Raw genomic sequence first — 15,172 nt, forward strand, 5'->3', positions numbered from 1 at the left:
GAAAAAGGACAACTTTGTGACCGTCCGGTAATCGGTTAGTGACACCGCATTTCATCGAGTTGTATGGACTGCCGCTTCACGTTGCTCACAGCCCGGTTCGTCTGCTTCACCCTGGACCGATCTGCCGGATACGCCATCCGACTGTTTGTTAAAAAAATCACCAAGGTACCTCTTGCATCCATGCAGCGCCGACATCGTAAACAAAATGAGTACTAAGTGTTGCTTCGTTTGACTACAGTAGTTGAAAAGAGTAACCTTGTAGTCATACTGCTCCAAACTGTGACCTTCAGATTTATACTGCAATTACCACCTGAACTTTTAAGTAGCTAGCTCCTTTTCTTCTCATTATTATTAAAACCACTCTTTTCTTATTGATATTATTAAAAGCATGTTATATTGCATTAAACTGTTTCCTTAAGACCTAAACTGCAAATTTCACATGAACTTCTGCGTGGCTGACCATTTTGTTATTATCATTAAACTTCAGTATGCCCGTTGGACACTGTAGACCGGCAGTACACCCGTGGATATTTTGATTACTAGACATTCTTTTACCACCGTCATGCCTGCAATAGTTTATTTCTTTTCGAAAATCCTTTTCTCTGTACTGTTTTGACATCGTGAGTAGCTATGTGCAGCCATCAGTGTAGCGCTGGTAAATGTCAACCTGTGTTCACAAGAGAGCTCATCAGAGCGTACTACTTTTCTTGCAGTGAATGAGATAAAACTCATTTTTTCACTGATCCGTTTATTGGCAAGCCTTGCAGTATCCTACAACACAGTGCGAATGGAAAGTCACTGTACTACAAGGGAAGCTGTCAGCACCGACTATTGCACGGAGAATCGACCTAAACCAGTGTCATTACGATACTCAGCTCATGAAACACAATTTTACACCTGTTAAATTGCAACAAACGCAGTAAGGTTGGACGGACAATTATTCCTCGACAACTCAGAAAAGCAGTATGCGACGAGTCCTCATAAAGTTGTGGATTCGTAGTAAGAGTAGAACCCAAACAATCTGTGGTCAGGCAATCCCCGGCATGCGTGTTCTCGTAATCTTAATAGCTGTTGAAGTGAGATCCAATAAAACTCAGCTCGTATTCATAGCACCCCGAAGAAGATACCACAGCGCGCCATGGTGTGATGTGAGTGCGTGTTGACTACGTAACTGGTTTTATTTCCTGCACGGCGTCAAAGGTCTGACCCATGCCACCGTTCGTGTGTGTACTCTTATCGCCCGAGGGTGAAATCTTTGGCAACATATATCGCAGACTATCGACCTCGCTATCGAACACAGACATAGCATCCCTACCTAGGATCGAGAGAAGAATACAGTGATCGCGGTACTTGTAGCGGGGAGGTGTGGGTGGGCAGAGCAGCTAGGGGTTTCAGGTCCATTTTGATGTTAGCTAGCGTCCGTGGTTGTGACGGAGCATCGTCATGACGTTGGAGCTGGATGGTGCTCAGCTCTAATCTCCAGGTCCCCACTGGGAGCCATTGGTACTGGACGTGGGAAGGGGCCCCCTACTCCATTCTTGGGTCTCCTTCGGGAGAGAGGATCAATTTTCAGTTTTCTTACAATCTTGTTCATCGGATGATATTTGATTATACAGTACCCTGCAACAGTGTGTGTTCCATTTTTCTATGGTATTGCACTGCGTCCAAAATGACAGTGGCATTTCTTTATCTGCTGTGTTCATTTTCTTGAATTTAACAAAAGCCTTTCTTCTGATAATTTGTTGACTTGGGTGACTCCTCTTCCTGCAGAATGGTCGATACGTCTTTCCTTGCGTCTTACATCTGAATCTTTTGAAGAGAAAACAAAGACGCTTCAACTGCAGTGATGCCTTCTTTCTTCTTTTTTATTGTCTTTGGTGTGATAGCGAAATTAAAACCTTTGTCCGGCAGACAGCTCCTTCATCCAGCTCCTCAGACGATAGGTTTACTACCATACGTTTTGGATCAAGAATGGAGTTCCTCCTGAGTACTTTGGTTTCCTGTGATTCTCTATCTTCTTGAGACTGTCGATAGAAGTATGATAACATCGCGACACAAATTAACGTTACTCTAAAATTCATTCATGTACAACCCTACAGCCTTAATGTATCGCCTACAGGGTGGAAGCGTTTTAATTCTGCAGGCTGTCAGTTTTGTTCCTCTAATGTACCAGGCATATAAATTACATTACTGGCCATTTTCATCCTTAGGCCAATTCCAAATTAATGATACTGGTGATGTACGAGTTACATTTAAAAATTTATTTCGTGCCTGTCCCACTTGACACGAAACAAATTTTTAAATTTCACTCACACACATCACCAGTATCATGCATCGGAAAATAACAAGGGCAAAATTAGCCACAAAAGTTATTCGTATGCATTGTAAGAGACAGAAAGTGACAGCTTACGGTGATTAAAATGGTTTCTCATTTAGAAGAAACGTTATTCTTTTCACATTGTCCCACTCGTGGGGTGAGGGATATGTCAGTGGAAACTACAGCTCAATTAGGAGAAAGCTGACGAAAGTTAAGTAACGGTGTGTTTTTTGAATTCATTCACGAGTAAGTGATTTCCTCTTCCATTTGTAAAGCCTCGTGGTCTTCACTGTTGGTGTGATGTCGTTAGTCTGAGAATCTGTGTTATCCGTACGGTGCTTCAGTATACCCAAGTCTTGATTAGTTGTATCGGTTGCTGCTTGAATGTGGAACACATGCGTTGCGACAAAGTGCGCAGTTACCTGGTAGTGTCTGCTACGTCTTTGCGAGCTGCGTGATATTCAGGTCCATTGTTTCTTTATTGGCGTTCATATCCGTCTATACGTGTTGTAGCACGTTATTAATATTTTCTAGGTCCTCCGCATCATCTGTTCCGAAAACTGTTTTCCAAATTCGGCCGCCTCCGTCAAACTACCCTATTCTTAGTTGCTCCCGTTGGGACTAACTCCATAGTCGGCCGTAGACGTGCCTGCGGTCACGCAAAAGCCGACCGCAGCAACTGATACTTTCCCTGTCTATCGTTAAAACCTTGTATGATTACTTATGAGCTGCAAATTACCGAACGTATCTTCCAAATTCCGAATTCTGTTTTCTGGTGTCCAGACATTGGAACGTAATCTTAGAGTCCATCCATGATTTCACATTATCACTTTCGTTTGTCGTGAAAACGTGATAACACTGTTGGAGAACGTACATTGACGGCTTCTGTTACCCTGAAAAGCATAATAGACTTATTATGAGGAGTCTTCTCGTCTTCCTTTTCCGTTTCGTTGTGAAGCCTATGTTTTCTGCCGGAACTCATGCTTCTCGTCTGGGGGTAGAAACATGTGCCCTAAGGGAAGAGGAAATCCTGTTAGCTTAATACTGTGGCTCATGGCCTAAGTGCATAGTGATATGTCGGGATAACTACAGAACTACGTTGCATTTCTTGCTTAGCCTTTCGCTTCTTTCCCTTTTCCCCAGACACTCCCCTCGTCTCATTCGAAGATGCTGTCGACGTTTAAGGCAGCACCTCTTTGGTTCCCTTAAAACGATGTATTCGACTGACATGAACTATCGTGAGGCGAGTTAGGAGTTGAAGCTTAACGTAAACAGGCGAAATCATTTCTGACATCTGAATGTGGCCCTCATAACGTGTCACAATTTTCTCAGTTTTTTCGTCACCTATTGATTGATCATCATAACACGCTGACGTACTTGGTACATACATACACTGCTTTCTTATTATGGGTCCTGTCGTGTTGTTCCAAACCAATGGTGTTCGTCTTTTTTACCTGTCGTCAAATAGTTTATAACATTTTCAGAGAAATTTTTCACAGACAAAATAAACCTCCTGGAGGAGGTTTACAAAACGCAGAAGGAGATGGCATCTTTTGAACAAAAACAACCTTTTACAGGGACAACCCTAAGCTCTATTGGATTTTAGAATTAAAAGACGTTGTGAGCACAACTGGTTTCGTTTATTCCATTTTACAGAAAATTGTTTTCTTCTTTTACCATGTAAAAGTGAAGCATTTACTATGTCATACTGTTCAGGGAACTGTATTGAGAAATTCGCTTAGGTGGTGGCAGTCATTTTCCTTCAGTGACTATTTGGTGATGGCAGCGATTGAAGATCATTTCAGTTGTGTGCTAATGTAAGTAGCTTTAATTAAGTGCGAGAGTTGTCCTGCAGTTAATGGGAGAGGCTAATTTTAGTGTCACTTTTCTGATTGTGACCAGGGGCACAATTTTGGTAATCATTGTTGTTGGCCCAATGCTGTCTGCTGGAGCGAAGTCTTTTGAATTTGTTTTCATTATGCTAAAGATGTTTTGTGTTGTTATTTTCTTGTTGTGCTTTGCCTTCAAGAACTGTAACGGGCGGTAAAATAAATTCTGCTTCTCATCATTTTTCTTCTGTCAGGAAGAGTTTTTATGTTTAATAAATTCTCTGTAAACTTGAGCCCACACCTGCACAAACCCAAACCCGACCTCCACTCCAGAGAAACGCTACGCTACCACGTTACATCCCTTTGTTACTGGCACTGAACGTAAATCTGACTGGAACACGTACTATAATATGAAACAGCGATATTTTTTTAAAATGTATACACCATGTATTATCTGCCACAAAAGCCACAAATATTTTGTTATCAGCCCCTCACTATCGAATAAAATTACCGGAAAATGGTGGTGCACGAAGGAGGAAGTAATTTTCTGTAATGATAATTCATGTATGCTTTTAGATGACGAGTTAATAGGGCCATTATGTTTTCTAATGAGACGACATATTTTTGACACTGTAACCCTCCTGCAGAGATGCGTTTGCTAACAAAATGTGTTCAGGCTCTCAGAGATATCGTAGTTTCTGAATAAAACTGTAAGACCGCTGTCAGCTCGTTGACTCTTCTATGCTGAATGAATAAATTTGTTGAACAAGTTACGGTATGATGTATCATGCAATACAAGAGAAAACAGCGTGACTTGACGTGACGGTGCTAGAGAGAGAGAGAGAGATATTCGTTATTACTCTGAGGTGGTTAGAGCTCAGATAATTATTCTTAGTGTAGGAAGTACTTGTTCTTGTTCAGAAGTAATTCATTAGGAGTTTTCATTGCTGTGAAGTAGAAATCGACACCATTGCAAGATTTTGATGGAAATTGTATTATATACCTGTATATAAGCCAGTGAACAGATACTTCATGTTAACGAGAGGAATTTCATTGACACAAAAGTCAATAAAAGATTGTACATTTGAAGAAGGTACGTGTTTATTCCACAACTGACCTATACTTCATTTATGATCTATTAATGAATACCAGCTTGAGAACATTTCCGGCGGAAGCGTTCAGTTATAATTAAATAGTTTAATGCTTTCTTCGGAAAAGGAGTAATTTCACGGATCATTTAAATCCACCAATGTTGGACATTTCTCAGAACCGAAGGCAAATCTGATTGCTATGCAACAGAGCACAGGCCAACATTTCTCCGCAACTTTGATTAACACTTTCAGCTTCAATACAGCGTTGCAGCAGCTGGAGCAGATCGGTACATCAACGGAAGCATGTAGTGTGAAAGCAGTTTCACACATCACCCTGTATCAAACCAACGGTGTAGGTATTCAACGCAACAGAACACACACGGTCACTCTTCCATATAAAGACAAACACAAGGTGGCGTGGAAAACATATAGAGAGAAGCACTCACTCAATATAAGTGCTTATCAGAGAGACTTTATAACGTCCAATGCTGGAAACAGTCATTGTGACTATGTATGGATTATCGTGTCTTTACCTTTGTGAGATAGTCTAAAAATTGCAGTTACATAATGAGGAACGCCATATTTCTTTGGTTAACGTTGAATATGGCCCGAAAGCTGAACACTGAAAGGAATCGCGATGGACAGCGACAAACGATAACAAGAATTTGGAAAAATTGTTACTACAATGTGACTGTCTTGAGAAGTTGCGAATGAAGGAAAAATTGCTACGTGTAAAATGTTTTGAATAAAAATTCTAGCGTACCTTTTAAAGACCTTAGGCAGTTTGCGAGATATTGTTCCCAAAATTATCAGTCATTCACACATTTGCAATACTGCACCAATACAGATTTTATCCTTTCCATATTTTCATTCATTATCAGTTGCATGAATATGGTTTCCAGATCAGATTTTGCAGATTGCTGTTAGTGTCTTTGACAGATATAAGTTATTCTTGAACATAATATTGTATATTGATGCAGCTGCACTCCGAAACCACGGGAACGTAAATTTGGTCAACACGCAGTCACAAGGAAGGACCGTCGTATTGTTCACCAAACACGTGGTGCTGTACCTGTATTAGGAGAACAAGTAATGGGATACCTACAATATTCTGTCTCATTCCATAGCTTTGATCAGAGAACAGCACCAGCTGGACAAGAGAAATACGCCCTCATGCGTCGGCTGATGTTAGCATGACAGCACTAATGGGTGCGTTCTGTGTTTGTAGTGGTGCTATGACCGGAAACCATGGACTACTGATGAGTGGCATCCTATAATTTTCCACGATGAATCGTGGTTCTGTACTGCCTCGGATGAGCATTGTCGGCGATTACTGTGGTGGACTGGGAAGATGTCGCATTGTTCTAGTGTTTTCGAGACTTACAGCGGCGGTACTCTTGGGGTAATTGATGGAGGCTATTTCAGTCACAGCTGTTAGAGATTGAGAGAACGCTGACGTCACAATGGCATGTCACGGACATCCTGCGTTGTCATCTGTCACTTCCCATGCGACATTATTCTGGTGCCATTTTTTAACAGGACAATGCTGGTGCAGCCATGGCCCATGAGCCTGTGAACTGTATGAGTGATTTTACAGTACTGCAGTGATCAGCTCCCGTAAATTACGTTTGAGTGATGATGTTGATCGTCTGTCTTGGTGCCAGTATCCAGTATATCGAGGACCAGTTACAAAAGTTGTGAGGCAGCGTGCCACAGGAGAGGATATAGTAGCCTTACGACTTCTTTTGCATCCGGATTATGACATACAACCATGTCATGCCAGAGAAGATGCTGATAACGGACTTCTTTGTGGAAAATTATTTCTAACTTTAACTTTATTTTACAATCATAGGCGTAACATCACTTATCCTCTAATCCCGTTACGTTTCCTTTCGTTTTCTTTTTCCTTTCTGTGTGCTTAACCAGCTAATACCATCATTTTCTTCTCAACCTGCTTAGTGGACGGTCGCCGTCAGCCCTGTGTAAGGGTCACCCATTGCCAGACAGGGAATCCCTACTGTTTTGTCAGGATGCTGACAAAGAACCTTGGGGAGTCGTCAGACGCAATAGAACAGTATTTAATATTATTCCATTAGTTATTCAGAACACAAGACGTTCCCATGTCTTCTGCGACGGCTAGTGGCTACGTAATCCAGTGAGAAAGTTTTCTATTGTTGATTTCTACACAATAAATAGTTTTCGTGATCTCATTACTCCAAATGGTCAAGTTTAACTGGGGATGTCCAATGGCGCGTTTCCCTAGTTAAGTCTTATTTTTTAATGACAAAGAACACATAAAAATATCCGACGGCTAAATGATGCTGTTAGTCGTCATCCGCTACCGTGTACCATTATTTTTGTTTATTTTTTTCAACCGCACTTACTGATTCTTCAGAGAAATCTCTTAGCGTACAGCTAGGGTCATCACTGCCTTCCGAATTATCAAATGGTCGTTAGTGAATAGGAGAGAGTATGGTTTATCGCGTTCTATCAACATTCCCGTCAGTATAAGTGTAATTTTTTTTATTGTTGAATGCATAATGGGAGCAGACAGTGATCAATGTTATTACTAACAGTTACTATTAAAATCAGCCTTGATTACAAATTTATTTATTCTGATAAATCACTGAGCAGTGATTTACCACAGAAGGAGGCTCGTGCTCATACAGAATTTTGGTCTGAAGATGACCACAGGGCTGGTCGAAACCGGTTACCAGAATAAATAAATATGTGATCAAGACTGATTTAATAGTAACTGTTAGTAATTTATTTGGTGGTAAGGCACTGCGCACGGATGTTAAAAAACAGAAGCACCATTTGGTATGTGAACGTAGTATTTTCATAATAAAAGAACAAACAAACGTATCGAAAGGAGGTGGTCTATTTATTTTTCGTAGACCGAGAAAAATTATGTGTCACAATGGCGTTAAATAAGTTGTCAGAGCGTCTTAATGCTTTATCCTCTCATGGTCAGAGCCTTATATAGTGGATGCATCAACTTAGTGAAAATGGGTCACTGTTACCAAATGATTTCGTAACTAGCAAAGGGCTTCGACAGGGTTATCCACTGACTCTTTATGACATATAATAACAAAACAGTGAAAACATTTCTCAAAATCTATGAATCCCAAACAATATGCTTATTAATTTTCTTTGCTCCATTCAGTTTAGTCATTGATGACTTCCTAAAAGTACATTTTGATGCATCGACTTTTAAAGCCTGGCTGTCCTATATCCTGGTAAACATCTATTATAGAGCTGATTCATAATATAGCAGTTTAGAGAGAAAAGATCTATAGCGTTCCTTTTTATAACCTGTGACAGAACAGTATTTCATAACCGGTGTAGTCCTTTTGAAAAGTGATCCAGTAAATAATTCAGCAAGTTTTTGTTGTATTACCTTTAGTCCAGATTTGAACACTAATTAAAAACCATCACATTCACGCACCGTTCTTTATACCTCCACCAATTTTTACACTCCTCACATGACGTTGCTGTCAGACGCTCATTATTTGTTTTAGAAACTACTGTGGTTCATCCCCTCAACCACGAAAATACTTATGGATGTATTGAATCTCTTGCTCATTTTCCCCACTTTCCACAGCTACTGAGCCATCTCCCTTTACAACCGATAACCGTACAATATTAATCGAAAATCTCACTGTTTTGTTTTCTCATTTTTCTTGTAGTTTTCAACAGCTCAGCATAATATGTCCCCTGCATGCCTCATGGTTTCCTCGAAACTCTCAGCTTCTCTGAAATAAGTCTTTTTCCATTTGTGACATCTTTTCTTCCACATTTTTCACGCCTTGCACATATTTTCGTTTCGGCCTAAGTGAAAGTAAAGCTGTATTGAAAGTTAAGTTCCAAAACTGCGACTCTCAGCTTCACTTGATTCTGTTGCATCGAGTGGCTTTGCACTGCCTTACCTATCAATTTATGGTGGACATAATGTTTAATGTGACTTGCGAACAATTGTGCACCTTGCCTTTTTTTTTCAACTATCAGTCGCTGCTAGAGGCAAAAGAAGTAATAAATGAGAGAGCAAATCGTAGTACAGACTGAGACGTGAACTCTGTACATCTGAATTTGGTGCTTAGCCAGAATTTGTCTAAATGTTTATGTTAAAAAAAATGGTGTCCGCCTTTCGTCAAAGTATAGCCATGATTTTGTAAGATTTTGTAATCGTTGCTTGATTTTTATCTGTCGTATGTTCATTTTCCTCATAGATTCTCAGTTTGCATATCTCACTTCCTGCAAAATGAGTTACTATCTTTGTAGCTTTCAGTAAACGTTTACTCTGGATATTACTCATATATTACAGCTAAAAGTTCTATTCGAAAGGGCTTTAAAGCAGTCAAATCCTATACACATTCATTAATATCGAGTTTAATACATGCGGAAGTCGCAAGTTGTTTTTGCGTTTGGTGGTTCAAAAAATGGCTCTGAGCACTATGGGACTTCACATCTGAGGTCATCAGTCCCCTAGAACTTAGAACTACTTAAACCTAACTAACCTAAGGACATCACATACATCCATGCCCGAGGCAGGATTCGAACCTGCGACCATAGTGCGTTTGGTGGTGTTCTAGAATAATATGGAATACTTTTTGTTTATTTTCATTTATATCGAAGCGACTGCAGCGTACAATCGCGGGAGATGCATGATGAAGAAAACATGTACTTAATAGTATCATTATTTTTAAGACACCATTCGAAGAAAAAATGAATAGACATAGACAGTCACATTTTTAATGTGATAATTAGAGATAATTCACACCAAACATATTTTTGAGTGACATCATCTTCAGTTCTTACATATAACTACAACAATATTTTAGTCATCAATATCTGGATATGTTTAAGGATTTTTCTTTTGTTTGAGCCAGGTCTGACTTGACAGAGAATTTTTATGTAGGTATATCTAAATAATTCGATATTATATTTGCTCTTTGGGAGAATTACGTATTTATCGATTGGAAAATATGTTTATAAGACATTTGAGTAGTGTCTTTGCACATGTGCCATAATGTGTAAAGTATACAGAAATTTTGTCAAATAACATAAACTTTAAAACAGAAAAAATAGACATACCGCTCAATTTAGTGTACAGATAAAATTAATTCATTTTTACAACAATTTTAATAAGTTTTCTTTCTGTGGCTATCGCGTTTGTTCAAATTCCAAAGCACTCCCCAAGAACTTCTCACGAAGACATTGGCTGTTATCTGCTATACTCCAGCTGACAGCGGTAGATGTTGCATACATTCTTGACGATTTTGACCAGTCACCTCAGAAATTAGTTTTGAAATATTAGGCACTTAAGTGATGCTGTGACAGGAAGTGACGGGCCACTCAGCCAATCAGAGAAAGTGCGGTGTTGCTACCAAGGAACACCACATGTGGGACCGGGAATTCGTTCGGCGGCGGCGACGGCGGCGGAGATGTGGGGCGCACCGCGACGGGTCCTGTGCCGAAAGAGACTTTGGGCCGGTAGCCGTTCTCGTCGGCCTCGTAGGTGACGCTGTAGGTGGCGCCGCCCGCGTCCGACGGCTGCCACGAGAAGCTGCCCCTCAAGCTAGTGCCGTCACCCTCAGAGCCGAACTGCTCCTGCCGGATGCCGTTGCTCGTCTCGTACCTGCACAGGCATTAGTGTAAGAACAGAAACAGGGCCGCGCGGGATTAGCCGAGCGGTCTTAGGCGCTGCAGTCATGGACTGTGCGGCTGGTCCCTGCGGAGGTTCGAGTCCTCCCTCGGGCATGGGTGTCTGTGTTAGCCCTCAGGATAATTTAGGTTAAGTAGTGTGTAAGCTTAAGCCGTCGGCACACGGAACGTGCATCCAAACGTTAAGCGTTGAGCGTGCCGAGTTTCTGACGTGATAGCGTGGAGTAGCACGTTCGGGAGTCTTTCCGAACGTGCAGAGCAATATCTGGCATGTCAGATATTCTGAGCGTGCGCCTGAGCGTTGACCAATGAGATGGCACAACGCCACCTACGTCACACGCACGCCGTCTCCCTTCGGTACAGAGTTGTGAGACGCCATATTGGCATTCATTTCAAGCCTGTATGTATATATGCCGTTTCTGAGCGCCAGCAAATTGAGAATCACTGGAAAACCCCTTGTTAACTGTGTGATTCGTTCCAATAAAATAATGAGAAACATCATATTCGTGGCAAAAGATTATTGTAACTTCCGTATTGTGGGAGTAGGCTATTTGAAGGAAGCGACACACTGAAGATGCACACAAAACGCGTTGTTCTTGGTACAATTTGTTATAATTAAATTTCAATTAGTAGCATATCTACGACTAAAGTTTTCAGCAAGCTATAAGATAATATAAATCGACAAGAGCAATGTGATGTTGGTTTAGCGTAATGAGTGGCGTTAATGTTTTGTAGACATTTTCGTCGGGGCGATGATTCGCATCTTGACACTTCCAATTTTTTTGTTGTTGTCATTTGCGTTTTTATTACGTTCCGATACGTTATTATTAGTTTAATATAGGTATACAGGGTGAATCACCTAACGTCACCGCTGGATATATTTCGTAAACCACATCAAATACTGACGAACCGATTCCACAGACCGAAAGTGAGGAGAGGGGCTAGTGTAATTGTTAAATACAAACCATACAAAAATGCACGGAAGTATGTTTTTTAACACAAACCTACGTTTTTTTAAATGGAACCACGTTAGTTTTGTTAGCACATCTGAACATATAAACAAATACGTAATCAGTGCCGTTTGTTGCATCCGGAGATATTGTAAGCTAAAGTTGACGCTTGAAACCTCCGACGTTCGGTTGCGTGTTGTAACAAACACGGGCCACGGTCGGCGAGCAGCATCTGCAGGGAAAAGTTTACGATGACGACCGTGTTTACGAGTGTGGCTCTAGTGCACTGTTGTGGTTTGGTCTAGCTGTCTCAGTGTCCGCATGTAGCGCTTGCTGCTATTGTTATTCTGCATTCGTCTCCGCACGCAGACCAACTGTAGTACACCGTGTTACCAGACGTCTGTGATAGTGTAGTGTTGTAGGAACTGTGACCATGGAGTATTCGAACTCTGAAAAGGCGGAGATGATACTCATCTATGGCAAGTGTCGACGAAATGCAGCTGAAGCCTGCAGGGTGTATGCAGAACGGTACCCGGACAGAGAGCATCCAACGTGCCGCACATTGCAAAATATCTACCGCTAAATGTATGCAACAGGTATGGTCGTAGCACGCAAACAGGTCCGCAACAGGCCCGTCACAGGAGAAGCGGGTGCAGTTGGTGTGTTAGCTGCTGTTGCCATGAACCCACACATAAGTACACAGGACATTGCGAGAGCCGGTGGACTGAGTCAAAGTAGTGTCATGCGCATACTTCATCGTCACCGCTTTCACCCGTTTCATGTGTCGCTACATCAGCAATTACATGGTGATGACTTTAATCATCGAGTGCAATTCTGTCAATGGGCATTAACAGAGAATGCGTTGCAGTTCTACCTGTTTACCGATGAAGCGGGTTTCACAAACCACGGGGCAGTGAATCAACGGAACATGCATTACTGGTCCGTGGACAATCCTCGCTGGCTCAGACAGGTAGAGCGACAGCGACCGTGGAGTGTAAATGTATGGTGCGGAATCATTGGCGACCACCTCATTGGTCCTCACTTCATTGCAGGGGCCCAAACAGCTGCAACATACATCGCGTTTCTACAGAATGATCTGCCAACGTTGCTCGAAAATGTCCCACTGGAAACGCGTCGACGTATGGGGTATCAGCATGATAGTGCACCTGCACATTCTGCAATTAACACTAGGCTGACCCTTGACAGGATGTTCGACGGGCGTTTCATAGGACGTGGAGGACGCATAAATTGGCCAGCCCCTTCTCCTCATCTTACACCTCTGGACTTCTTTCTGTGGAGTACGTTAAAGGAGAATGTGTACCGTGATGTGCCTACAACCACAGAGGATATGAAACAACGTATTGTAGCAGCCTGCGGCGACATTACACCAGATGTACTGCGGCGTGTACGACATTCATTACGCCAGAGATTGCAATTGTGTGCAGCAAATGATGGCCACCACATTGAACATCAATTGGTCTGACATGTCGGGACACACTCTATTCCACTCCGTAATTGAAAACGGAAACTACGTGTGTACGTGTACCTCACCCCTCATGGTAATGTACATGTGCGTCAGTGAAAAAGACCAATAAAAAGGCGTTAGCATGTGGACGTAATGCGCTGTTCCAGTCCCTTCCGTACCTAAGGATTCCTACGTAATTCGGTGCTCTCCGATACACTCGATCGAACAGCGGAAGAGTGGTACTCAAGCGTCAACTTTAGGTTACAATATCTCCGGATGTAATTAACATTTTACAATGCAACAAACGGCACTGATTACGTATTTGTTTATATGTTCAGATGTGCTAACAAAACTAACGGGGTTCCATTTAAAAAAAACGTAGGTTTGTGTTAAAAAACATACTTCCGTGCATTTTTTTATGGTTTGTATTAACCAATTACACTAGCCCTTCTCCTCACGTTCGGTCTGTGGAATCGGTTCGTCAGTATTTGATGTGGTTTACGAAATATATCCAGCGGTAATGTTAGGTGACTCACCCCGTGTACTACAATATTTGATGTTATGTAAATATAAGTTAACCTTTTTTTAGGGGTGACTTTGTTCCATTGGCTTAATCTACAGGACAGCTTGCGCTACTTGTATAACGATATTTTGCTCCTTTTTCTTTTACGCTTCGTAGTTCACATGTTGCAAAGGTTCTGCTACTGCGTGGGAGCAGTGGTCAAGTAACACTGACCTTGGGGTTTTACTAAAATGTGGAAATGATGAAAAAATGTTTGTCTGATGCGGAGAAGTATTCCAAATTTGTACCGCACTGTTTGTAATGGACATGGTACTTTCCTTTTCGTGGACGATTGTGGAAATGTACGTTTTAATAGAGCTAACGTGGGAATTTTACCCGCGCCCGTTGAGTAAACAACGTGATTTACGAACTGGAAACATCCCTCAACTGCCGCTGGAGTGCGTTGCGATCGCGTATACCACGTTGGGGCCCACGTACCGTATGCGGAAGTCGCATCGTTCCTGAGCGTTCTGCACCACGTTGAACTTGACACGCTCAACGTTAACGTTCGACAGCACAGTCCATGTGCCGACGGCTTAAGGGACTGACGACCTTCGCAGTTAAGCCCCATAAGACTTCACACACATTTGAACATTTTTTTAGCAGAAACAATGCCGGCCTTATCTGCGTGCCGATCAGCTGTGTTGTCCAGTGCGGTCTCGAGCCTACGGCTACACATACAGAACACTGGTTATGCCGCTGGTCACGGTGCGACAGTGCCGCGTCGCGCCCGCACCTGCTGCTCTGCACTATTTCTCTCACGATTTCAAAGAAACTATTCGTTAAAAAATGTTTGATTTCTACGCTAATTACGGACTTTTACGCTACCTTCATGGTAAAGTGCTGATCATTTCGTTATTCGTCATAGTGATATTTTGCGTATAAGTAACACACTGCATGAAATTCTAAGATGCCGCAATTAAAAATACAGGTCGTTATGAATTTGCTTTTGGCACATGTTACACCACACACGATGTGTACGACATATAGTTAATGTACAGAATTTTTCTTTAAACTTGCAAGGCATTCAGTATCTGTCTAAAAATTCCGATTGTGCGCCAGATGATGAAATACTCATAATATCCTTCACATCACCTCAACGGTTCGAGAGCTTAAAACGAGAGTTTGGTAAATGACATGAGGCAACAGGAGAATATTTTTGCATATGGTTAACATACAGATTTACATTATCTAACATGATATACGGTACAAGTAACTATGGAATTTTTCAGTGGAATAATGTAATTTTTTAAATGTCATCGATAACTGTCGAAAGGCGAATTAGCTTCAATTG

General features: G+C 41.6%; 1 protein-coding gene across 3 annotated transcripts in view; it reads right to left on the minus strand.

Annotated features, from left to right (window-relative positions):
- Positions 1-15,172, minus strand: part of LOC126418481 (endocuticle structural glycoprotein SgAbd-5-like) — a 140,456-nt gene that overhangs the window by 40,105 nt on the left and 85,179 nt on the right. The window contains exon 3 of one of the 3 annotated variants that reach the window (XM_050085256.1): positions 10,087-10,875. The exons of 1 other annotated variant lie outside the window; for it this stretch is intronic. In XM_050085256.1, the coding sequence (XP_049941213.1) occupies positions 10,593-10,875 (283 nt within the window). In that variant the 3' untranslated portion in view covers positions 10,087-10,592. Of the gene's footprint in view, positions 1-10,086; positions 10,876-15,172 lie in introns of those variants that run through there. One more of the 3 variants, XM_050085255.1, reaches the window with a different exon arrangement.

The sequence above is a fragment of the Schistocerca serialis genome, chromosome 9 (assembly GCF_023864345.2).
Source record: "Schistocerca serialis cubense isolate TAMUIC-IGC-003099 chromosome 9, iqSchSeri2.2, whole genome shotgun sequence".
Classification (NCBI taxonomy): domain Eukaryota; kingdom Metazoa; phylum Arthropoda; class Insecta; order Orthoptera; family Acrididae; genus Schistocerca; species Schistocerca serialis.